Source organism: Haliaeetus albicilla, chromosome 2 (assembly GCF_947461875.1).
Source record: "Haliaeetus albicilla chromosome 2, bHalAlb1.1, whole genome shotgun sequence".
NCBI classification, from domain to species: domain Eukaryota; kingdom Metazoa; phylum Chordata; class Aves; order Accipitriformes; family Accipitridae; genus Haliaeetus; species Haliaeetus albicilla.
Genome location: NC_091484.1, coordinates 62,362,923 through 62,387,941, shown reverse-complemented (window position 1 = coordinate 62,387,941; position 25,019 = coordinate 62,362,923). Strand labels below are relative to the sequence as shown.

The following is a 25,019-nucleotide window of genomic DNA, read 5'->3' as shown; positions in this document are numbered from 1 at the left end:
TGTAAAATGTAGAGGGAGGATAAAGGATTTGTATTCAGATGCCAACAGAAAAATACCTTATTAAATTATGCAGATTTAAATTGACCTTTGGTGGGCTGTCTTTATATTCTTCAAGTTCTAACTTTAAAGTGAGAGCTCTACTGCTAGCTTAGCTATAGATCAGAGCTACACTGGGCTGTCTGAAAGAAGATATCATCTTGCTGAATCCATGGGATAGCTTCCTGAATAAAGACTATGTGCAACACTGATGATGACAGAAGAGGGCAATAAATGTGATTTCAACTGCTGTGACAGCATCAATACCTGCTGCAAAGGATCCTGCAGGGGCAGCTGGTTCCACCATCCCTTGATTTGTCCACCGCAAGGACAAGCCAGCTTTCTTCACTGCACATTTGTAATTATCATATAGCGTCTTGCCATACTGCAAAATAATCAAAATAATACAATAAGTATGGTGTTAAGCTTGAAATAGGCCAAGCATTCGTTTTGCTCTCAACTTTTCTGACCCCATTCCTTCCTACCCAGTTTTGTTAAAAAGTACCTTTCTACAAGTGCTGTGCCTATTTCTGTATAGGGCCAGGTGGAAAGCATCTCTGCAACAGCACAATAAAACATGAATCCCTGTGACCAAACACAGTCCTACTGATAGTATTCTCACATTTTATGATAATTTCAGTATCTGTAAGCATCTTGAAACTTGGCTTTAAAACCAACTGTTCGCAATAATTATCTTTTTTCAAATAGGTTCCAGGTATTACATTTTCAGACTGGAGACTTTGGACACTGAGTCCTGGGCTCTAGAGCAACAGCTCTGTCAGTGTAAGATACAAAATAATTTGACGTTCACCCCACACCTTTGTTGGATGTCATCCTACAGCAGAACTGGCAGAAAAGAATATATAACTAACAGGAGCAGGTCTATATCGCCAGTTACAGCCAGTATACTGGGCTATGTATAAAACCTTCTCCCTTACTATTTTCTGCAAAACAAAATGGTCTGTGAATTCAGATCTTTTTGAAGAAAATGAGGTAATTTGGGCAGAACTGTTTGAAAAATGTCACAGCTGGACTGATTAGAGCTTGCACATCTTTAATCACAGCATACTATTATTGTGCCAGGTAACTGTGGAGTGAGTTTTAAGAGTACCTGAGTTTTATAGCTACAGAATTCACCCTCATGTTAATGAGAAAAACACACTGATAAATAGGGTGCAGGAACATTCAGCAAATCCATCCTGGTCATGCCCTTCTGCTCTTTCTTTCTATGGTAAAATTATCATGAATGTCCATTCTTGTCACCATATTTCCAGTTGATGTGATGACAGCCAGTAACCTGAGGAAGACAGGACTTTACAGAAAACATATTTAACGAAATTTACTTTTAATCTTACCTTGGCAATTCTTATTCCTGTTACCCACTGATGCAGGGTTGCTTGATCATCGCAGCATAAGTACTTGATGTATTGCGACTCTTTTTGAATCTGGGGGTGCTGGAAGATATTGATTCATAAAGTAAGACAAACACAGAAATCAAGTCACTACACAAAAGTATGAAGGCACTGCCCTTGACCTCGGTGAGAACGCTACCTATAGGCATCACGTTAATTTGATGATGATGTGGGAAAAAAAACAAGCAGCAAAAACAGAGTATAAGAAAATATAAAAAAGATGGTGATTATGAACTATACATGAGTTGCCACTGGCAGCATTTGCTTGAAATAATTTTAATGCATTGTAATATGAATTCAAGAAATCTAATAGTGATCTAAAGTTCAATGAAGTCTACAAATGCCATGGTTCAAGGCCTAATACTCAATGTATAAACACTGGAAGGAAGTCTGTTTCTCATTGTGGTTTGTCATCTGTAAGGCATCCAGACTGAATGCTGAACATAATTAGTTTTCAAAGAGTATGTTAAATTTGTTTAAGCATAAACTCTCAGCTGAAACAGATTTTTCCTTCTAAATGACTGCCTTTCTTTGGGCCTAGTTCTAGCTTTCTTCCTATATATTTTTATTCTGCTTTACTCTTGCTGTTGTTTGCCAACAGTTTTGTAATACTGCCATATGTTCTAGACAGAGGATCATTCAAAACACAACGCCATCAGAAGTAATCTATTTCATCTGTTTGTACTAGAAACCTTTACAATTTTTAAACCTTTTTTTCTTTTGGACACAATTTAGGATCTCTTCCCCCTACTGATCAATGTAGTAGTGCTGTGTGGTGACGTACCATTGCAACTCAAAGATCATCAAAATGCCAGGCTGCCTACTTGCCTGACACTGAACATCCTCTCCCAAGACTCCCCAGGAATTGGGTTCCCCTGCTACAGCAGAGAAGGCTGTAAGTCTTTAGTAGCTTGGATGGAATAATATACTGCCATCTCTTGATATGCAAGGAAAAGAATGAAACTAAAGGAAAAGGCTTCGTTATCCCTCATTTATGCGTTCATTTCTGTTTACATTCTTACAAATTATACGTGCACAGTTAGCGAAATCTTGCGAACGCACAAAAGAGCAGCCAAATATGGTCCAAGGATCCACTATTGTCAAACCACTCTTTTCAGCTGGACAGTTGAAAATTCAAAACATACCTCCACCTACCAGCAAGGACCCTTGTTTTATACATGTTAATCCCCCAAAGCAGAGCAGTGCTGGACACGGGGAACTCAGCAGGATCCCTCGCAGTGCAGAGCGCTGTCAGCAGCCCACCACCCCCGGGGCTGACGTAGGTGTCAGATGTCTCCCCACAGACACCTGCTGGTGAATGGGGCACCCCTGGCGTGGAGGTCAAACCCTGTCCACAGCTGGGTGATCTAGGGGTTCAAAAGCAGAGCTGAATACAGAGGTCTTGCTCCTCAGCCATGTGCCCCTGCTCCCCTCTCAGTGCTGCAGACACCAGGCTTTCCTTGCTTGTGCTGACCCAACTGTTCATGAGGCCACATTGTGATTCGAAAAAAAAAGGAACTGGTCTGGGTTAAATACAACCCATTTCATCATGCTGTAGTTTTGGTTTATATTTTTTTAACACCCAGCAGTACACAGCATGGCCTCACATACAGCATGGGGATAAGGGGCACTGCGGCGTGGGGAGAGAACAGGTAGCAAGGGATGGATGAGAGGATGGGACCATCCAAGCCAGTATTGCTGCCAAAGCCCTGTATCATCAAATTACCAAGCAAGAATGAACACATCAGGGAGATAACTGTGAGGAAGAAAAAAACAAAAGGGTATTACTCTTGAGGGGTCCAACAGTGACAGATGTGTCCCAAGGCAGTGCTGTGGGAACTGCATTACAGGTCCCTGAGTGTTTGAACTCAGCTACTCACACAGGCCACGTTTTTCGCCATTTTTCTGCAAACACATAGCTGGCCATCTCCCCTGGACGATGAATATGCAAAGTCCACTTCAGTCCTCTGGAAGGGCTCACAGCTACCTTATTCTAATACCTTGTGTCAATGTACAGGCCTGTATCTTGCTGCTATACACCTATGCCACATATCAAACTAAGGCAGTAACCAGGGCCCCTAAACAAACAGCCTTCTCCAGCTCCCCAGCGTCTGCCTGTCCCCGTCTCCAGCAGCCTCAGACAGCCTAAACACCGCTCAGAGTGGGCTCTGCTACTGCAATATGTGGCCAGGACACAATGCCTGGCAATCCTTATTTCCTTCCACCACTTCTCCGTTATGTGACCAAACACAGTGAAAACCGTTAGAGAATTCAGTCTGAATGGTATCTTTAAAAGGGAACTGTAAGCAGGCACTTCTCTGTGTGGCAGAGTACATCCCATAGACCTGGGTTATGTTATCACCAGCAGAGCCAAAAGAACCAGGAGGTGCAAAGAAAGACACTGCAACCCTGGGTAAATTCAATTCTTCAAGCACTTTTCAACCAGCAACTCGCAATTTTGCTCCAGTGTGTAAGGTCCTACTGAACCCAGCAGATGGCACCCAAAGCTTTCAAAATGAAAAAAGCAAGGCTTCCCCCCCCCCCCTTTCATGACAACGAAGTCCAGTGAGTCTACATATCTCCCCTCATCTTCAAACACCACACCTACCAACAGTTTTTTATTACAAAAAGAAAAAAAGAATTCTATAATTTAACACATAATTCATGCAAACATGTGAAAGAAAGTGCACACTGCATAAACAAGGCAGAGGAGGGCATAGCATAGAGCAAGCTAGGTAATGGTGCTGCACATAGACACAGCCCTGCCATGGAGATCTGCTGCTGGGGAGCTCAGAGGGGCTGCTGCAGACCTCTCCTCTGGGGCACCTTACAGAAATACCAGTGTCACAAGAACACCCGTACTGTGTCAGATCAAAGGTCCCTGAACCCTGTATCTGGACCTTGACAGTGGCCACAAATGGATACTGAGGGAAGAGAAAGAACAAGACAAGCACATATGATACTTCCTTCTCTGTACTCTCCCTATCTGCAACTATTTTCAGGTCAGGGGATTTTCTGAGCCAGATAGGGTTTTGCCATATTTAGGTTCTTCAATGGATTTCTCCTCCAGGTACTTCTTCAGCTTTTTATTGAGCCCAGAGAGAGTTTTGGCATCCATATCTTTCAGCAACAATTTTCCCAGGTCTGCTACACACTCTATGAAGAACCACCTCCTTTTGCTCTGAACCTGACTGCTACTAGCTTTGTGTAACATTCTTGTTTTGGAAGACACCGAATGGCTGACCCCTATCCACACCTCTCCATGCCACTCCTGAGCCTAGAGATCTGCATCATATTCCTAGCAAGCTGGTTCTTTTCCAGCCTACAGGCTTCTAGCCTCTGAAGTCATTCTTCAAGTCAAAGTCATTCCTTACCTTTGCTTATCCTTGTTGCTCCTCCTTGATCCTTTTCCAAGTTTATTATATCCTCTTTGAGATATGAGGACCAGAACAGGTGCACAGGTGAAGAAAAACCATGGACTTGTGCCATGGTATGGCAGCATTTGCTGTTTTATCAACTGTGCCTTTCCTAATCATTCCTAACGCTTGATTTACATATCTGACCACCACTGAGCACTGAAACAAAGCTTTCATCAAGTTATATACCATATCAGCATCTTGTTCCTGAATAGTACAGGTCAACTCAAAGTTAGTAATTTCACAGGTGAAGTTCTGATTGCTTTTGTCCCTATGCACATTGCTGTGTGTATACCTAGATTGTGTGTTATTTAACATTTTATTGCCGAGAACCTCAGCCTCACAATGGCCTTCCAGAATTCTTCAGTCTGCCTTTTCCTCGATCTGAATAATGTAGCGTCATCAGCAAGCTTCCTCGCCTCACCACTTACCCTGTCTATGAATATTTTGAGACTGTGGGCTTCTCACCACCCTGAGCAGTTGAGAGGGAACTCTCATTGAACAAGGCTACAGTGTCCCCTGCCGGACAACTTGGGAATTATTTACTGCCTACCCTCCACCCTACCTTTTACCAGCTATTGTCTCCATTGTGCAATCCATCTTAACTACTGACACTCACCAGTGGGGCCTATTCCAAATTACCCCAATCAGTTCCTTGATTAACTTACTCCAATCAGCAACCATGATTAAATGCAGAGTCACAAGTATATTCTGTCAATTAGGGATGAAACTGGCAAACTGCTGAACACCCAGCTCTCATAAGGAAGGTTAAACACCTCAAAGCCATGCAGGCAGTCTATATCTTTGCTTCGTTAACGGCCAAGAACTGTCTTGACTCTCACTTTCCAAGAAGCAGCAGCAGCACTGGCTCTTTTTTTATGTGTAACTTTACCAATGACACATAAAACATAACTTTGTACTAGATCCATAGCCCACTGAGGTTGACTGGAATTATTCCCATTACCTTTCCTGGGCTTTGGGTCAGGGCTAAGGAGGACTGTTCCATGCTGCCAGTGCAGAGGCTGCCTACTGCAGCTGTGTGCAAGCCCAGACCACGGGACCGAACACCAGCAGCACCAAGCTTAATACTGAAGGTTTATACCTGTAAAAGATTATCAGAAAGTGGCTCAGATGGAGGCATTTGGCTTCCTGTGGTTTTCAGATGCATGAAGCATGCTACTTTGGAGAGGAAGGTATAATGGTTCAGCCAAGAACTGTCACACCCCACCCCAGCAGCTTGCTCACTTGGGAAGAACTGTACCATAATGAAATTACTTTGACAGTACAAATGGCAGAAGTATCTGCTCTCGACACTGACCTTTACAAACTCGGCTCTCCACTAAAAACTTCAGGTCACATGCAAAATCTATTAGCTAGTACATAAAAATGCTGACTCAGGATAATTCAGAGAAGAATCTGGAGAGCTGAAAGTCCCTGGAAATGATGACTTGGTGTGAAGATCCATGTGAACCAATTTCCTCCTTTCACAGCTCCTGCATCTCAGGATAGTTGTTTAGTACAGCACGCCGACATAAGGAGCTGTAGTCACTCACTACGCAAATGTGGTTTTGCTAAACTAGATTCATAATCCCTGTAATCCCTCATAATCTCTGTGAGACTAACAGAGGTCATAATAAAATCAATCGTGACAGTTATGTTAGAAATACCGTATTTTTAGGCAAAGTAACACTAACCTCAGTATGCCACGGTTTACATGTCTCACGCATAGAGACAGATAAATTATTTTGTGATGTGGTGCATACTGTGTCCTGAAAAGGTCATTAAAATCATCTGACAGCAACGTGAAAATGCCTCCTCTGGAAAGGCTTATCACCTTTGCATCTGAAACATGCAGCACCAAAATGAATTATGAAAGACAAGTGTTTAAAAAGCAACCACCCCAGAAGTCATAGTTTGAATGAAAAGTGGTAACATTCAAGTAGAAAGGGGCCCCAGAATTTTTCTCACAGAAGAAAAATGGAATAGTGCTTCAAAATAACATAGTGTATTAAAATGCAACATAATTTGACTACAGTGAACTTTTTTCTCTGTTATTGTCAAAACTCTTAATAATGATGAATTAGGGACATTATTGGGCCTGATTTTTGGAAGTGTTGGACACCTGTCCAGTGACTTATTAAGGCCTGAGCACCTCAAATGTCAGGCTGCAAAGGATGTGCCATGTTCCACCTGGAAAAGCACTGAAAAGGTTTGGAGCAGAATCTATTGTTCTCCTCTGATCCACTGTCTCCTCTACAAGTACCAACTGTCTAGAGATAAAGAAAGGAGAAGCACTTGAATATAAAAAGCTTATTTTCTGGAGAGGTTTAAAAAAATATTTGTGCACAGATTACATTTTCAGATATAAAGTAAACTCTTTGCCTAAGGAAAGAAAGATAGAGCACATTGAAAACCTGAAGAAATGGGAACTGAACGATGTGGTTTCTATGGCTTGTGCCAAAACAAATTACTAAAGGCCACATGTGCATGAAATTAGAGATTATCCCAATAAAATGTTCTTTTGCTTTGCCTTCTTCCAACACTGAAGATAAAAAGTAAACTAAAGTTATTCAAGCATCTCATTGGATTCTTTGCCCCAAAATATATGGATCATTGCTCAGTCTCTGAGACAGAAACAATAGCCAGAAGCATGAAGAGTGACTAACTTTGGATCAAAAGCTTTGGCTTTAGGCCAAATTTTTACAAAATGGTCAATGTTTTTGGATACCTTATCTTCTACTGATGAACTTGTGCTATGTTGAGCTAGCTTCTCAGAAAAGCTGAGACTCTTCTGGCTCCCAAAACTGCAAGTAGAATTAATATTCAGCACCTTTCAAAAATCACACTGAACTGGTTCAAATTTGCCGTCTACTATTAAATGTGGTCAAACTCTGATGCTATGCACTGCTTGCATTAAGATGACCAGGCTTAACTGATCTTCTGAAGACACGTGTGAACTGTATAGATAAACTAGTAACTGCCCTATCGTAAGGAAATTATTCTTTTGACCTACATTTCTCTAATGATGGAGGCAAAATTTTTAGGTCATTAAAAATATATGCAATAGCCATTGTAACGAAAGATGACTGCTTTATGCAGCAAATAATGTTTTCCAAAGCTATTATATTCCATTTCTCTGTCCATTCTCTGTCCTTACTCTCCCCATTGTTTATGCATTAATCTTGCAAAACTGTATGCGTGTACTAGGACTGCAATCCCACATATCTGAAAGTGTTCTGTAATGACAGTATTTCTGCTTTTGCTTTTTCAGTTTAACTAGCAATGAATTTTACTCTGAAATATTTATCTGAATCATTCATGCCAATATAAAAATTTCAAATCACATAAAGAAATAGAAAATCTCCTGTTTTGTATCCTCGTTTCCTGCACTAGCCATTTGTTCTACATCTTTTTCCTACCATTTTCTATCTCAAACACTGCTAATTCTCACCTTCTACCTTCTTAACTGTCATTGTGTTGAATGCATTATGTACATGACTCAGTCTGCGACAGAGCATACTGGGTGTGAGGGAGGAGGGAATCAGGAGCAGAGCAACTGAAGACCAAATTACCTGCTGGAATGACACCACTGTTGCAAACCGAAGCTATTCTTCTTGAAAATTTACTTCCAATATTCTTTGGATCATTAGAAATTTTATTAAAAAACCATAAGTTTCCAAATGACACCAGGAAAACTTAGCTTGTTTAGACTGCTCAGGAGAATGTACCCAGCTGTGGAAATAGAGGATGATTTGCCTTTGTCTCAGTTTATCCCCAGGAAACCAATTTTTTTCATCCTAGATTAATTCAGCATTATGCACCATTACCTCCAGATTACTCAAGCACAACCAGCACCAATAAACTATAATTAAATCCACTCTTTGTCACAGGCACATCAGACTGACTAAACCAGCAAATTTGCATATAGATTACCTTGCTATTTGTCTGCTTTGAAAGATTTTTCAGCATGGTGTGACAAAACCAGCTCCTGGACTAGCGTGCACATGCGTGTGCACACACACACAGAGACACTTTTAATGCACAAGATAAACATTACATTCACAATTTCTGTGCAGTGCAATGGATGCTGTCACTAGCATAATGAACAGATCCCTTCCTTCATGGCGGAATCTCTTGGTTTTGAGGGCTTTCAGCTTCAGAATATGAAATAAATCATAAAACGTCTCATCCATTTCCACAGCATTTCCCATGTAACATAGTAGATGGTGACAGAAAAGATCTACAGGGAATCTATGCATAAAAATTCGCATTTGTAAAGGCAAAGGCAACTGTGAGGAACCAAACCACTCTAACTTGTGCACTTGCAGCGTGCAGTGTGTGAAATTTCTTTTTCTGTGAAGGAGAGATATTTTTGTTCCCTCGCCGTTTCTCTCCCAGGAGTGGCCAGCACTCTCCGAAGGGTGGCGGGGAGAGCCATGCTGGTACCCTCTCCCACCTCCTCTGCCTGGAACAGGGGGACAGATCTGACCTTGACAGATGCAGGTTTGAGCGAGGGTCTTCTTTCACACTTGGCTGCCCTTTCCTTTCCTCTTTTCTGCATATGGAGGTCTCTACTAAGAAAAGACTCACTTTATCTGATGTCAAAGTGAAGGATGGGATCTTTAAATTTTTGTAAGCATTACATTTAGGCTGAGTAGAAAATAGGAAGAATCTGCATGTTTACAGGAGCAGATGCCCCCAAAGTATTTATTTTATTTGGAAGCTCTATTTTTAATATGTTGAGGGTTCTTTATGTTGTTTTTTGTTTTCTAAATGTGGGACTTCCCTTAAGGGAGGAAGGCTTGTTTAGCAGTGGTATAGAACAATTCAGTTTAAGAAAGTTATAGCTCAGCACAGACCAAGTAGCTACTGGGAAATAAAACAGTTCTTCAAGCTTTATAGCTGCTGCAAAACCTAAGGATTCCTGAAAGCCAACTCCATCGGAGCCTCTGTGCCAGGCTGCGCTCTCGTCCTCAGGACACAGCCTCATCAGTTCTGGTTTGCTGCACATGGACAGCTAAAGGTGACCCTGCTCTCTGACACCAACCAGCCAGCTGTGCTCTTTTTTGGTTGGTCCCAGCTGGGCATTCTGCTGCCTGAGAGGAGCTGATATGAGGAAGCGACTGGTTTGTTAAGTTGTCTCCTGAATCATCCTGAAAGGAAACTCCTGAATAAGCTCAGCAAAGTGTGCTCTCTTTTGCTGGTAGACAGTGTGATGTGCTTTTGAATTGTTTCTGGCACACCACCCTTTTCCCCATTATCTCCTCAGTGTCTCGATGGTTGACAAATAAGCAAAACACACCCCATTTTTGTTCTGAGCTACAGTATATACAATGGGGTGCTGATGTAACAGGAAGAAATTACAGGCAAGGAGCACTCGCAACACAACATGCTTCTCTAGTTGTAAGAGGAACATCCCACAGGATGGATCTGCAGAAGAAGATTTATATTTGAGCTAGTTTAAAATAGCTAGTCTAGGTGCAGCTCCAACATCACAGGCTGCAAAACCTACCTCGTATCAAAGCAACCTGCCCATGATGTGCATGATCTTCTTGTTGCTACACTAACACCAGTACCCAAGCCAGCATCAGCTAAGTAACCCAGGTATGACCACTGAAGCTGAAATTAAATGGCTAGATTAAAAAAAGAAACAGGACAGAGGGAGCTGCTGGCTCCCGGTGATTGGATGCATGTTAGCTGGGACAGGCACTAGGACCAAAGGCTCACCGTCTCTGCAAGCCCCTCACTTCACTGTAGTCTAAGAGAAGAAACTGGAGAAAAAGTCCACATCCCATTTAGAGATCAAGGTGAAGCAACATTCAAAGAAATGTCATGAAGACTTTGAGGCAAAAACCCATATAGTTCAGGGCAGGTCAGACAAGGTGAGAAATCTCATTGTTCTAGCTAAAACCAAGTCACCAGTGTTGTCATTAACATTAGTTATACGGTTCCTCTTTCCCGTAAGTTCTTGGGGATGCCTGGCACATAGATGCAAAAATGGCAGGAATGCTCTGCTCGTTCGTATAATATCTCTTAAGGGCTCTTCCCTCCATAAAGACCATAACGATGACCAAGGCTGGGGGGAGGCAAAAAGAAATGTTTTATCTTTTCTCCCTGCTAGTATGAGACAGGACCTTTGAAGGCAGGTACAAATGTTACTGGGTTTAGCCTAGTTATTTGTGTAGAAGGCTCATCATTCAAATGGGGACTAGAGGAAAAGAATGGATGCTTCCTTCAAGCGTGAGGCCATATTCGACTCCAAATCAGCCTATCTCACTGGTCATTTGCTGCCATTTGAATGAACAAAGGGCATTTTCCCTGTTCTTGAAGTAAGGATGCCAATTAGCTTAACCAGAGATAAATATGGTATTTTTTCAACTCAATGCTCAAAGCTGGGAAATTATGTCTGGTTCTGAATTCAGCAGGATTTTCCACCTAGCACAGAAGCAAGGTACTGCTGAAGCTGCCAAGTCCTTGCATTTCTCCTGCACTATAAAGTACAAGCTAGCCTCCTGCCTCTGAGCTGGGCAGTTTCTTTTGTTACATTTGAAACATTACAGAGCAATTAACTTGGTTTATGACTGCTCACTCTTTTGACACAGCAGTTCCTAAGGAGGTCCTCAGAAAGCAACAATTTTTGAAAAAAATGTAGTGGTATGCTATTATGCAAAAACTTTCTAAGTGATGTTACAGCTTGCTGGAGCTAATAAAGGCTTCAGACTAACCTATTTTCCAAAATGTGAAAACCTCCTTGATTTACAGCCATCCTCAGTGAACAGCTAGCATGGGCTATGGCTGCTACTCTTCCAATTACTTTCCACCATTTGCTTTAAAGACAGATAATCTTCTCCTGCAGACAACACAAACAAGTAACTGGAAGAGAACCTCTGCAGAGCTCACTGTCCTGAGGCACAGAGAGGGGAATGGGAGTGCTGTGAAGACACAGCAGTGCAGCCTTGGCTGTGGAGAAATTTCCATCTACCTTGGACTGAACTGGGCATCCAAATTCCTTCAAAATTACTAGGATACCAGTACAATAAAGACAAATGTTTACCTGTTAAATCTATTGCCTTTTGCTCATTGCACCTGTCTGCAAAAGTATTGTTTCATCATGAGGACTTTATTCTCAAAATATGTCAGGATGAGAAATATCTCAAGGATGATGGTTTATTTTCCTTTGACATCTCAGGACAAGTGTCTCACAGCAAGAGAGATATTTTCTTCCAAATAAAAACAGACAGGAATAAAATGTGACCAAGTGTAATAAATGGCTCTATGTTCCTGTCCACACACTTTTGTCTCACCAAGCATCCAGTCAGAGACACAAACATTTAACTTTGCTCTTTCCCTCAGCCCACAGTTCTCAAGATGTATTACATTCTCAGCTCCAACCTCCACAGGTAAGAGGATATGACAGAACTCATCTCAGCTGCATGCCTTCAAAGAAGTATATATAGAATTCAATAAATATGAAACTCTCCATTGCATCACCCTCAGAAAGTCACCCCAAGTGGGAGGTTTCCACTTTTGAAACAACAGAAGATTTGAAGATATCAATACTTGCCCATACTTCCTGACCAACTCCAGCCACTGCAAGAGACAGCTGTTAAAAGAAGCCAAGTCTGAAACTTAGCCAGTCAAGAATCTATCAAATGCTGATTTGTGGGAATTAAAACGAAGAACAATCATTGTAACATGATCTATTCATCACTAAGTAGTGTTGCTTGCATATAATGATCTTATCAATATGATGTTTATTCTGGTATATTGCCAACACATTTTAGAAGCATCAGAGCAAACAGTTTTGCTAAGTAGGTTTCATATGTTTATAAGCCTATTACACATAAAGCTTCCCCTAGTGAGCTTCTGATCTTGTTCTTCACATCATGTTGAGGGTACAGTGCTAACACCACACAATAAAGCAAGTATTTTAGTTATGACTTTTTTTGGTGTAAGTTCTTATTTATAGCATACCTCTTTTCACAAAAGATGGCAGTAAGTCCAGAAAGTTTTCCTAATCACTGTGAACAGTTAAATGCATTACTATATACACTTCAAAAATCTGAACAGAATGTGAATAAACTGTTAGTAAATTAGTCAGATACTTCTTTGACCAGTCACCTCTTTAGAAAATCAATTTCCCCTTATTTTTTAAATCAGCTCCCTTTTTTTTTTTATTAGAAGTTGTATTTTTCAGAAATAATGGTTACCCATTAACTTCAGAAGGCTCACCCCTGTTTTACAAAAAAAGGATAAAGTCGTTTTGCAGAGCATTTTGTGGAGAACTATAGTATTAAAACTGCTCATCTGTGTTAATTAGATACATCTGCTTCAGAAAATAAGTCTGGGTCCATAAACCACTTCTGCTTGGCCATGTGTAAATCAGGCTAGCACACATTTTGAAAGTGAATAAAATAGTGCTGTAAGTGTGCAGCTACAGCCAGAAGTGTGGTACTATAAGTGACCTCTGATGTGAATGTTTCCCGTACTTTTTTCTGAGATGGCAAGATACTGTGTTTTCTAACACCTTGTTTGCACTGCAGGCCTTTAAATAGAGAAGGAGCAACAAGATTATCTTCTATCTTGTACACAGTAATCCCACTGTATTCTAAAATCTGTATTAGTGACAGATAGAAAGCAAGGCCTAATTACTGCAACTTCAAAGCTTCATTTCTGCTATCTAAACTATGTGAAAAGCATGGGCTTCTTTTCCTTTCTTGAGAGGAATGCAGAATTCCCAGCCTATTTGCAGTGCTATTACCTGGAGAGGCAGCAATGAGATATTACTTACCTCAACAGCAAGCACTGATTTTCATGAGTGGATGAACAATGTCTTTTGCCCTCCTACCACGAATAGTTGTGCAATAGTATATACCATCTGAGATGTCTATTCCTGCAAGATTTTGCATCTCAGTTCAACAAACCACTCAACAGGTATGACTACACTGCAAATAAAAGTAGACATACTTTTTAGTATATAGTCTATAGTGCTCATAATGTCAACATTAGGGACTGCCAGTCTTATTATACATCTGCCTTGGGTGCTATTTGTCCAGATGTGTCCAGACACCTGAACAGTCAGTCACTGGAAGCATATTCAGGCTTGTATTGAAGACAACTTTACAGATGCACTGTAGACATACATCATAGGACTACCAGTCTTAAAATAAAGGTTCTAAAGGTATGTTGCTGATCAACAATGAAGCGAAGAAGGAAATAGACATGACTTTTTGCAGGAGATATTCTATCTCATCAGGGTCCCTGAAGCTTCAAACTTAGAACATGTTTACATATAAAAGAAACTGTGTGTGACATTTGCAGAACTTATTTTTCTTGTACGTTACCTTTAAGACAAAGCAGTGATCTGTAGGTGCCTTATATTTCACTTTGTGTTGAGAACCATAATAAACGTTCATATTCTCAAACTGAATGAAGCATGCCAGATCCCGTGATGTCTACAAATGAAAACCAAGCACATCATTGTTAGAACAAACTGGATTTTGACGTGAAACTCATTAATAGGACTTTTTTCAAATGCATGAATGCCAATGCTTTTTATTTTTTTAAACTGTCAAGAAGTTGACTGAAGAAAGATAAATTTTAAGTGTGTGCATTCTTTAACAATTGGAAGAGGGTCAGTACAATTAGGAACAATATATAACACGGTGCAACATTCTCCTGTTGTTCTGGTTTTGCTGTGCTTTATTGCTTTGTGTGGAGATTTTGGCTTATGGCTAATAAGACCAAATAGAACACCATGTTCTCTCTCTCTCATCAGAAAATACAGACACTTTTCATCTGTTTTGCTTTGAATTTTCTCAGATATCCTGGTATCATTCCTTTTCTGTTTATCATAATGTATGTTTGTTCACAATATGTTGCTAAAGTAACAAGTTCCTGTTGCTGGCATGCTTCTCAGTGCAGAATTCTGCATCCAAAGCATAACTTTTGCAATCCTTTGAGTGGAAATGCAAAAATGGCTGTGTCACATGGTCACTATTGGTTAAACTGAGAAATCGGGAAATTGGGAAAAAAAGAAAAAAAAACCAAACCACAACCCCTCTCTATAGTTATGCATATGATGGTTCTTTTATGCTGTTCTTATTCTTAACTGATACTTTCATTACAATGCGCCCTTGAGTTGGGTTTATTTACATATTGAGTTCACAAGTAAGGTTTGTGGGGAAAGGAAACGCTCCACACTGTATGTAGACAGGGCTTCTTTCTCTCCCCTATCTCCCCTGAAGCTGACGTCAGGGATTTTGTCATTGACTGTGTGGACATAGGATTTTCCAACACTGTAATTTTCTTAATGTGCTCAAACCCATGCAGTAAAATGAGTTGTTCCTTTCCTTTATGAACCAGGTAATGGCAATTAAGACCAATATGAACGCGGTTGTTATTTTCTTCTAAGTAAGGAACAAATTTTTATGCAAGGGACAAAGGCACATATTGCTAGTATTTCTGCAATGTTAACACGACAAAGCAACACAATTAACAGAAACAAATTTAAAAATTTTATCTGCGATTCTGATTCTGTTGTTTTGTGACTCTGTCCATTAACAGCATGTTTTTGAATGGCATAAAAGTAGAGTAATGCTGAAGAAAGAAATTAAGACAGCAGTGCTGACTGGTGCCTGGTTTGTTAACAAAATACCCCAAACAACAAAAGACACCAGACACGTGTGTAAAATTATCTGAACCTGTTCCTGTATTTTCCCATTTGCAATGTGTTTTACAGCCAACACAAAGTGCCAAAAGTATGCCACACTTCTTTGTTTTTTTCTAACAAGTGAAAATATGATTACATGGTGAATTTGAAAACAGCTGCAGCAGCTGAAGATACTATTGTCCGCCAACTGTTTGTTTCTGTACCTCAATGAAAGATCACTCTACCCACAACTGAATGACTTCAGCAAAGTGCATGTGCACTCTTCATACCACCCTGATGAAGGATGAACTCTCATAATTTAAGGGCTTTGACTGAAGAGCTCTACTAAATTCTGCTGCAGTGCTTTAAGATGTTTAGCACCCTCACTGCACCCTGCTCATCTGCTAGAGAATACTGTCTCCACAAAAGATGTGTGCCTGAGCCTCCTAACCTGAATTAGTCTAGTAACTAACTTGAATCACCATTAAACACAGATTTGAGCTGAGACTTGACTTTCTCTGGAATGGCTGAGGCATGGACATATGCATCCTTTTGTGTGAGGCTGTACAGAAGCAAGAGCAAACAGTTGATTGTAGTACCATTTTAAAGAGCTGTGACTGTCTCATAAAGAACTAGATTCAAGGTCCTCAATCTCTGTGAGTGGCTGAGTTGGTAATATAGGGAGTTTGAAGCAGTCACACAGTTCCTTAAAATAGCTCAGTTATAGGCAGGGTGGTACACAGGCTGTAACGACCAACAGGCAATAAAGCGTTAAACAGCTGTTACAAGGTGACCGCATGGCTCTGTCCTGAGCCTATGTTTGCAGCCTACCACCTGAAAGAAGAAAGCACTTTCCTCATTTGCACTGTGATGTACAGTCACTGAAATGGGAATCGCTGGATGATAAAAAAAGGCTGGCTAACTATCAGTATATGCTTGCCCTGCTTTGGCATTGTGCTACTGGCCATCATTGGAGGCAGGCTACAAGGAAATGTCCAAGATGGACTTTTCATTTGAATATTCTTACATTCTTTCCACCTTAAGTGCCTTCTAAATAGCATTCTAGCTCCTAATTGATAGGATATTGTGTGTGTGCAACATGACTTGAGGATTGAAAGCTGTTATCTCATGGTCAGGTAAAGTCAAAATAAATTGCTGTGAAAGCAGCAAGGTAATCTAGGTCTGTGTTTTGCTGAGATTTGATTATAAACACAGATCAGTGGAGCAGCAGCACAACATTCCTTTACAAGCTCTTTTTTTTTTCTTTGTAATTTAGTCAGGGAATAACAGAACAGTTAAGTTTCACAGCACAAATCATAACAGTAAAGCTCCATCAGCAGCACCAGAATTTTCAAATATGAAGCATTATCAGAGCTGTAATTGGTAACAGAAGTGCTTTTCAGAACACAAAAACCCATAAAATACCACCAGTCCCAGAAGCCACTATTCTACCTCATCACTGTGGAAATGAGAAGCCAGCCACCCTTACATGCAACATGCCCAGGACCCCTTTGCTTCTCCAGTGCTGGCATTCAGACTCTTTAAATATTTTGCAATACTACATGTCAGTGCATTTGATTCAGTCAGGTGGATGCTTCTGTCTCACTTCTTTCTACACAAAGGGGTGTCTTAAAAAGCCTTAAAAGGCACAATGCATTCTCTAGGTAAAGATCACTGTAGGAAAAAACGTATAGCATTTCTGCATGCTAGTTACTGGCACAGAAAGTCAGTATCAAACAAAGTAAAATTCCACCTTTTTTGTGATAAGAAATTAGTTTATTTGAGAACTTTTAAAATATTCTTCCACAGGGAACCCATATAACAGTGAAGCATCTTGGCAGCATAACACCAGTTGAAGGGTGCTGTGCTGTTTTTCTTTCCCCTACTGACTTCCGGAGAAGTACTATTTCATTAATGCTTTTATCTAACCATAGAAATCAAAAGGAGAGAAACGTGACAGGATTCAGTGACTGCATTCTAATATTTGCACAAGTGGCGTAGTCAAAGTTAAACCAAAAAAACCCTGACCCTCCCAGATGCACCAGACAGTGCTCTTAAAATATCACCTTGGGAGTTCTTCACTTTCACCTCCATGAATTGTTTTACCGCTAAAAGGATTATTTGGCTTCCTGACCTTGGTTTTTCCTTTGGGTACATAATAAATTCCAGAAGCTCGTAGAAGAAAATAACGCCTCTTCCAGGACTTTTTTCCATCTTCTTTTAAGTAAAGGGCCCCTTCAAGCTCTGGCACAATGACAGATGTCCCACAGAAGCTTTCCTGTGCAACAAGAATAATAATACACAAAGTAAATTGATTTAGGCACAACCCTATTAATAAATAGCAGAAAAATGCTCCCTTAAAAAATAAAGACATTTCCTGTGACAGTGAACATATGAACATGGGGAATGCAGCTACCAGGGAGATGAACACCTTAGACGGGCAAAGGAAACTTTTCCAAGCTAATGTGGCAACTCAGCCATGCAAGTTGGGTGCTCACACTGGAAAAGAAGGCTTGCAAAAACTCCATTCTCTAAAGGGTCAGGCAAAAACCTACAAAAGGTTTTAACTAGACATAAATGTGCTCAGTGAAGGCAATAAAACAGAATGGTTGGTACTGCTGCTGTCAGTTTTTCTCTATTGCTGTATTTATAGATTCTGTAGAGAGAATCTTTAGAAACTGCTTATAGCTCTAAAAACAGCTAAAGAAAAAAATACCCCTCAATCTCTGCTTTCACTTTGAAATACACGCTATCATTTACAACACTGTCTAAACAAATATACTGCATTGTTTGCTTGAAGGACCTACTGTTGGGTAATTTTTAATGCCAACACACTTATCACTTAATGTTTTCATTTAGAATTTACCAGGACTTCTGCTAGTTGACATCTGGTGCCTTCATAAGATGCACTAATTTTGAAATGGGAATCCTCAGTTACCTGAGAACAGCATTTCCTGTGTGAACTTTTACCAAAGTCAAAATGCTTGCCAGGAGAACTGTGATAATCTTTTCTTTCATATAGCTCTGGATTTTTCTCAAACATACAACTGAAGTAAAACTTCAGCAGGAAAGGCAAGAAGCTAAACAGACTTTCTGGAAAAGTGCAAAGGTTCTTCTTCTGTTGTAGTACAGCTAATAATTTGCGGTAGTGAGAAGTACATCTACTTCTAACCCAGAAGATAATTGTTTGCTACTGATCAGCCTTACTAACAATATAAAGTCACAAGGGCTGGCCTAAGGGTGTGGCACAGCAGTTTCTTTTTTTTTATTTATTTGTATAACATGTTATCATGGCATTACTCTTCACAGAAACACTAAGTGAAAACGTTTCATGGCATTGGGGTCTATAACAACAAAATAATTCTCCTTCATTTAATTTTGCTGGTAGGGGATACAATCTGCATTTTTAATGGTGAGCAGCTGATGCAGAGGAAAATCCACATATTAAACCTTAGACACAAAGACACCAACCATCACAGAATTTCCTGTTGTTACACATTTGCTCACAAAGAACTAAACGCAGTTGTTGCAGAGCAGATGCAGATGGTGGCAGAGTTTTGGTGACATTTGCATCATCAAGCTAGAAAGTTGGCTTACCTCCAGTAAAGCCTCTTTGTTTTTATCATTCATTTCTTTGCTTTCATTCTTCCCTTTGCTTGCCAGGTAGAAATTCTGATTAAGACACAAACAAAACTGATGTTCATTATAAAGACAGCAACACAAGTAACTAGATCTCTACAAACCCATTCAACAGTTACTCAGTCTTTCATTATTGAATATCCAAGCCAGCATATGTAAGAGGCAGATGCTTACGGACTCTTCTTACAGAAAACTTCAATCACAGCTGCCAGCTCATAAGTTTGAATTCTTTATTTTGAAAATAATTAAAAAGTAATACAAAATTACTTTTACCTATATATATACAGCCTCCCAAAATTTTAAAAACACTGGCTTATGTTTTTGGCTGTTTTTCTGGATCATTGGATTTGATTTTATCATTCCAATTTTCACCGCTTCCTATATTATTACAGGCAGTAGAGAACATAACATTTTACTGCATGCTGATATACGATGAATACAATGCAGTATCAAAAGGCTACAAAGCATTCTTCCTAAAACCCCAATTTGGTAATTTGCATGCTTCACATCTAGCACTCTGGATATAACTCAGCCCTTAATTTTTAATAAAAGTGCTTATATGCCAAAGCCTTTATCTAAAGTTACTACTTTCTACTTTTAAACCCCTGCTCATGCTCTGCAAAGTATTTTTATGCAGTGAAGAAGGTATTAAAAGATGTGGAAGAAATCAGAAGAAATTATCACCATGATATCTTGGCACATGTGCTCCAGCCTACTGAAACAAAAGCCTGTACTTTGAAATCACCTTCCGCTTTTGTGACAGAGGGCTGTGAAGCTGCAGCCGGCCTCAGAGAACCCAGTGCCTGTCTGCCCCTGCAGACAAGGAAGTACAGCACCTCATGCACACAGTTACCAATAAAAATAAATTCACCCACTGTTAAACAGCAAAAACAATTTTGCATCCATCTGCATTGTACATACAGATGGACAAAATGACAGCACTTGGACATATATGCAAATTCAGGCAGTGGGAAGGTAGCTCAGGAGCATGCTAGGACTTGTGTGCTGGCGCATGTGCAGTGGCTTTGCTCCACAGCAAGCACGGCCAGATAGCAGAGCCCAGCTGCCTGCAGACAGTAAGGCAGCTGGGTATGAAGGAAGCACGTAGATCAAGGAGCTATGCCATGCATCAAGTAGCATTTGGATCCATGGGCTTGAGACCAGAATGATAACACTCAAAGTTCTTGTGTTTTATCATTTTCTAAACAAAAGTACGTGCAGAAGAGGAGCTTGGGTTTGGAAAATACCTGATGCATGGACAGTCTTAATGATTTCCCTGGAATTAGTCAAAAAGCCAAGTTTGTAGAACAAAGGGCATAAACCAAATACCATCGTTTAGGAAATAGACAATATCATAAAAACCCGACAAATTTTGAAAGCCATCTACTTAAAAATTACTCCTAATGCTGTAATTCTTCAGCAATTCAGTAAGAAGAAAATGAAGAGTTTATCTGACTTTTCATCTCTCTCTGTTTTTCATGTCTCAAGACTATGAGGATGTGGCAACATATTTACATGCCTTGAACTCCACAAGGACTAAACTGCAACACAAATGCAAACATTACCAAAAGACAAATGAGAAGTGTGTAAATGAAGGAACATGCTGTTGCTACAGTATAAGAAAGAAACAAACAAGCAGCAAATCTGCCCTGCCAGCATACCATGTTTACAGTAATGAGGTTTATCTGAAGTGAAACCCTGCTCTTCCACACAACCACATCTTTTTCAAGCAACACTGTGAACAGCTGTCTGCCAGAATCCGAGCCTCATAGCAGACAGTTTTTGGAGGGGCATGAGGAGTGGAAGGGGAAGCGGTGTGGATGATCTCAAAAACAGTTCTTTAAAAACTGCTTTCTTAAAAGTTCACATTAAGTCAGACAGGGGACAACGGAAACACAGCCACCTGCAACTTGGCCTGTGCTGATGCCATGTCTGTGGTATGAACATAAAGAAACTTCAATATTCAATACAACAGACAGTTATGCTAGGAAACACAGCAATGTTCTCTAGGATATGCAGCAGCACATAGCTGGCTCCAGACTGCCTGAGCACATTTTTAGTCCATGGATGAAGGCAAGCAAACACTGTGGACCACAGCTTCATGACTACATCTGAAGACAGTATTCACAGCGGAAAAAACCCAAACCAGCTCAAAACAAAACCCACTTAAAAGTGTGTTCTCAGTAGAACCTGTACAGCGATGCCTGCCTATGCAGTCCAAAACCATAGGCCTGACTGAGTGGCACTGCTCCATTCATCCCACTGGAAAAAAAGATACTGTTCTGAGCAGCTGCAACCAAGTCCTCTGTACATGCGCAACAGCTCTTCTTGACGGAGTGCTATCACAGCACTGCTGGCTTGAATCTGGCACACCCACTTTTGCATTGATGAAGGTATGAAGAGAAAACTCAGAGGGCACTGTTAGGCTGGGTTGGGCCTCCAGACTTTGGGATGGATTTGGAGAGTAGAGGGACATGTAAACTGTAAGCCACCGCCTTCTACAGGTCATTATGAAGACATAGTACAACCCCTAAAATACACAATGAAGATCTATCAAGGTAAGTACACCTTATCACTGTCTCAATAAGGCTTGGCTCATCAGCTTCACTACCAGTGGGGAGTGCATTCATCTGGCTCAGTCAGCCTTCAGTGCACTGATAAGAAAACAAAGCTCCTCTGATTACAACTGATTCACATTTAGGCATCTGGCATTTATTTAGCAGAAACACAAACCACCCTGTACTGACATAATCAATAGCAAAGACAGAAAGTTTGTAATGATATCCATGCTGGACCTCTAACAATGCAGCTTTTTCATTAGGGAAAGAGGGCTCTGTCACCTAAACCAATATTACAAAGATGTACACTGTCATCTTTCACCTGTCGACACACATTTCATTTATTACTGATTACCTCCTTTATGTCTCTGCCCTGAAATCTGGAAGTACATGGTACTTATTATTTGTCAGTGGCTAAAAACCTGGGGAGCAGACTGTACACTGTACTTGTTTTATCACTGTGTGGTCTCCTATTTTTGATCAGAAGCATTCATCCTATAGGAGGCAAACCACATGTGTCCACAAGAGGTCATTCCAAGTCCAGTAGTCAAAGGTCATGATAAAAGGCAAGCTCTTTCCCATCTGAGGACACCACTTGGGAAATGCATGTTTGGTTTGGGATGTCAGGTCATTAATGGGACAAGATGTGGCTAAAGGGCAGCTCTCTGCATATGTCTACACATTTGAGAATTAATTATTTTTTATGTTCAAAAGACGATGTCTTTCTCTTGATAAGAGAGCTGAGCTTACTTAACAGGATGGACTCATCCTCTTGGGCTGATAACATAATAAAGCAAACATAAAGGGTTATTTTAACAAACAAACCAAAGTATGCTGGTACACTTTGTCATTGGGTTTGCTTTGTTTGCACTGTTTGGGTTATTTACTTCAGAGACAAACAGACAAGCGTTTTTGCAGAATGATCCCCTGTGTCTACATACCCCAGACCAGCTGAAGCTGACACAAAGCCAGTTGCTCCCCCATGCCACTCTGCCTGACTCAGACTAATGCAGAACTACAGTGGCAGTTTTGACATGTACTGCTAGCCAGGTACGATATCCTTAAGAGATATTATGCTAGCATTTCCCCCTGTGCTTATGCAGGACAGTGGCAAAACTAGCTGATGACCCCTCTGTGGCTTTACATCAGCAGGAAATTCCATATGCATAAACGAAAATCCTGTAAAGATTTTATAGCCACCTTAGGTTAATTTTGTGCTTTGTACTGTAAAGTACCACTAGTCTATGCATACAACCTTCGTACTTAGGGATACAGCCATCTCCTTTTGTGTGGAAAGGCAGGTAAAAACATTCAGAAATGTTTTTCTCCACTGTATAATGCTCAAACAGTTGAAGACAGAAGGTGTTTTCAATAGTTTCAAAGAACGCCTCTGGTGGCATGTAAGCAAACCAAACTTGGATCACGGTAGAAACAGTAGCCTTAACTACTGCACTGCCAAACTCTCTGATTGGCGTTTCATGCCTCTGTATTTGTAAAAAAGAATTTCCTAAATGAAACAACACCTCTCTCATACCTTTCCTCTTTTTCCATACAGAGCCCCATCCAAGCTGGAATGCAGCAGCTACTTGTCAGTACATAGCAGAAAACAGGTGTTCGAGGCAGCATCCTCCCTCTGCTTCCTCTTCTGCTTAGGTTGTATTTTTGCTTTCAAGCTATTGAAACTTTTTCTAGAAGATCTGCAAGGTCCGCAACAGCACAGATCAGACAGCATGCAGCGAACAAGGCAGCTGTTCCATACTTAGTATCTTCTTTATGCGATAAGCTGCCTGTTTATGCTCATCCAAACTGTAGCCAGAATGACGCAAGAACCGGGCAGCTCTCATCCCATTTCAGCCCACTGCAACTGTGTACTGAATGCCACACAGTTTGTGCAGAAAAAATAAAACAGAACAAGGTCATATCTGCAACCTCTATCATGATGTATCCCCTAAAAAAATGCATATTAAAAATATTAGAAGATACCTATAATTGCTCTAAAGATCACAAATATAAATAAATAAAGCTAAAGGCAAAACTCTTTTGAAGCTCCCAAAAAAAACGATTTTCAACTCTGTTTACTTGATTTTATAATGTTTGAAGAAATCACTACAGCTGACTTTTCATGCCTTGAGGATGATGATCTTCATCATCAAAGAGAGGGGAACATGGAACAAATGAAAGACATACATAAGCTAGGATGCAGCTAACAGCAAAGCACTCAATAGGCTGATTAAAAGTCACCTGCAAAATGGTTCAAATGTGTAAAGACTGTTTCTGTGTTACAGTCCCAAGGCAGAAAAAGAAGAATATTTATTGAAGCAGCATCTTCAACTTGAAACTATACCATGGTCTGAGATACACTGATAGACAAATTAAGATTACTAAACAGTGGGAATACAGTGAAAAACACTTCCCTTTTCTCACTTCTATTTCTTTGCACATTTGCCAGCACACTCAATAATCAGGTTCCCTGCCACCCTTCTATGTTTCCTTCACTGGGTAACAGTGGAGACAAAAGAAAAACCTTGATTCATAAAGGTGGCCAAAGTGGTGAAAACCAAAATATCACCTAGTGGATACTAGCCCAATTTCACTGACTTCAAAATAAATATTCAAGCATGAAACTCACTATAGCTGTCCTGTTATGAAAGGCATTACAAATTCTTACTCCACCTCCTTCTCACGCTGTTTAGTACTCCTGCTTTTCGGAAGAAATAAATGTCAATTCAGTGTATCGGTTCTCCACTGGAGGGTACAGCTCTTGCTTTTGGCTTACGTATGAGGGAGCAGAAGCATAAAGTACACACTGTACAGATTTTCATTAATTTTCACAAATACTGTCCAAAAATAATAAAAACCAAAAAAACCCCACATGCATGTAGCATCACCTGCACTGTTTGAATTTATCCTGTCTGCTTGTATCAGCAAAAAAGAAACACAGGATATCAAAATCCATGTAAGCAAAAATCAAATATAGTGTTCTAAGAGTGTGACTAGCATTTACAGTCAGTTTCAATTCAGCTACCCCTTACAAATAACCCTGTTTAAATGAAGCAAAAGCATTTCCTATATTCCTATATTTCTCTTTTAGCTAAGAATTATTGTTTGAGCTCTTTGAAAAGAGGTGTTGAGACCTGACAACCTTTCCTTTCAAGAGTCAAGCACAGCATCACTCAACCACATGACAAAGCATCACCTTTATTTGCGCATGTACCAATATGTATTTTTGTTTCACTCATTAGTATAGACTTGTGATGCTCCATCTCTGTAGATGATGGCATCTCACTGATGCCATTCATGGAAGTCT

General features: G+C 40.3%; 1 protein-coding gene across 2 annotated transcripts in view; it reads right to left on the bottom strand.

The window, feature by feature from the left end:
- Nucleotides 1-25,019, bottom strand: part of APBB1IP (amyloid beta precursor protein binding family B member 1 interacting protein) — a 72,530-nt gene that overhangs the window by 10,414 nt on the left and 37,097 nt on the right. For both annotated transcript variants that reach the window (XM_069777369.1, XM_069777379.1), the window contains exons 8-12: nucleotides 19,113-19,187; nucleotides 17,650-17,793; nucleotides 14,209-14,319; nucleotides 1,392-1,490; nucleotides 304-421 (exon numbers count right to left, since the gene is read on the bottom strand). In XM_069777369.1, coding sequence (XP_069633470.1) covers nucleotides 304-421; nucleotides 1,392-1,490; nucleotides 14,209-14,319; nucleotides 17,650-17,793; nucleotides 19,113-19,187 — 547 coding nt within the window. The remainder of the gene's footprint in view (nucleotides 1-303; nucleotides 422-1,391; nucleotides 1,491-14,208; nucleotides 14,320-17,649; nucleotides 17,794-19,112; nucleotides 19,188-25,019) is intronic.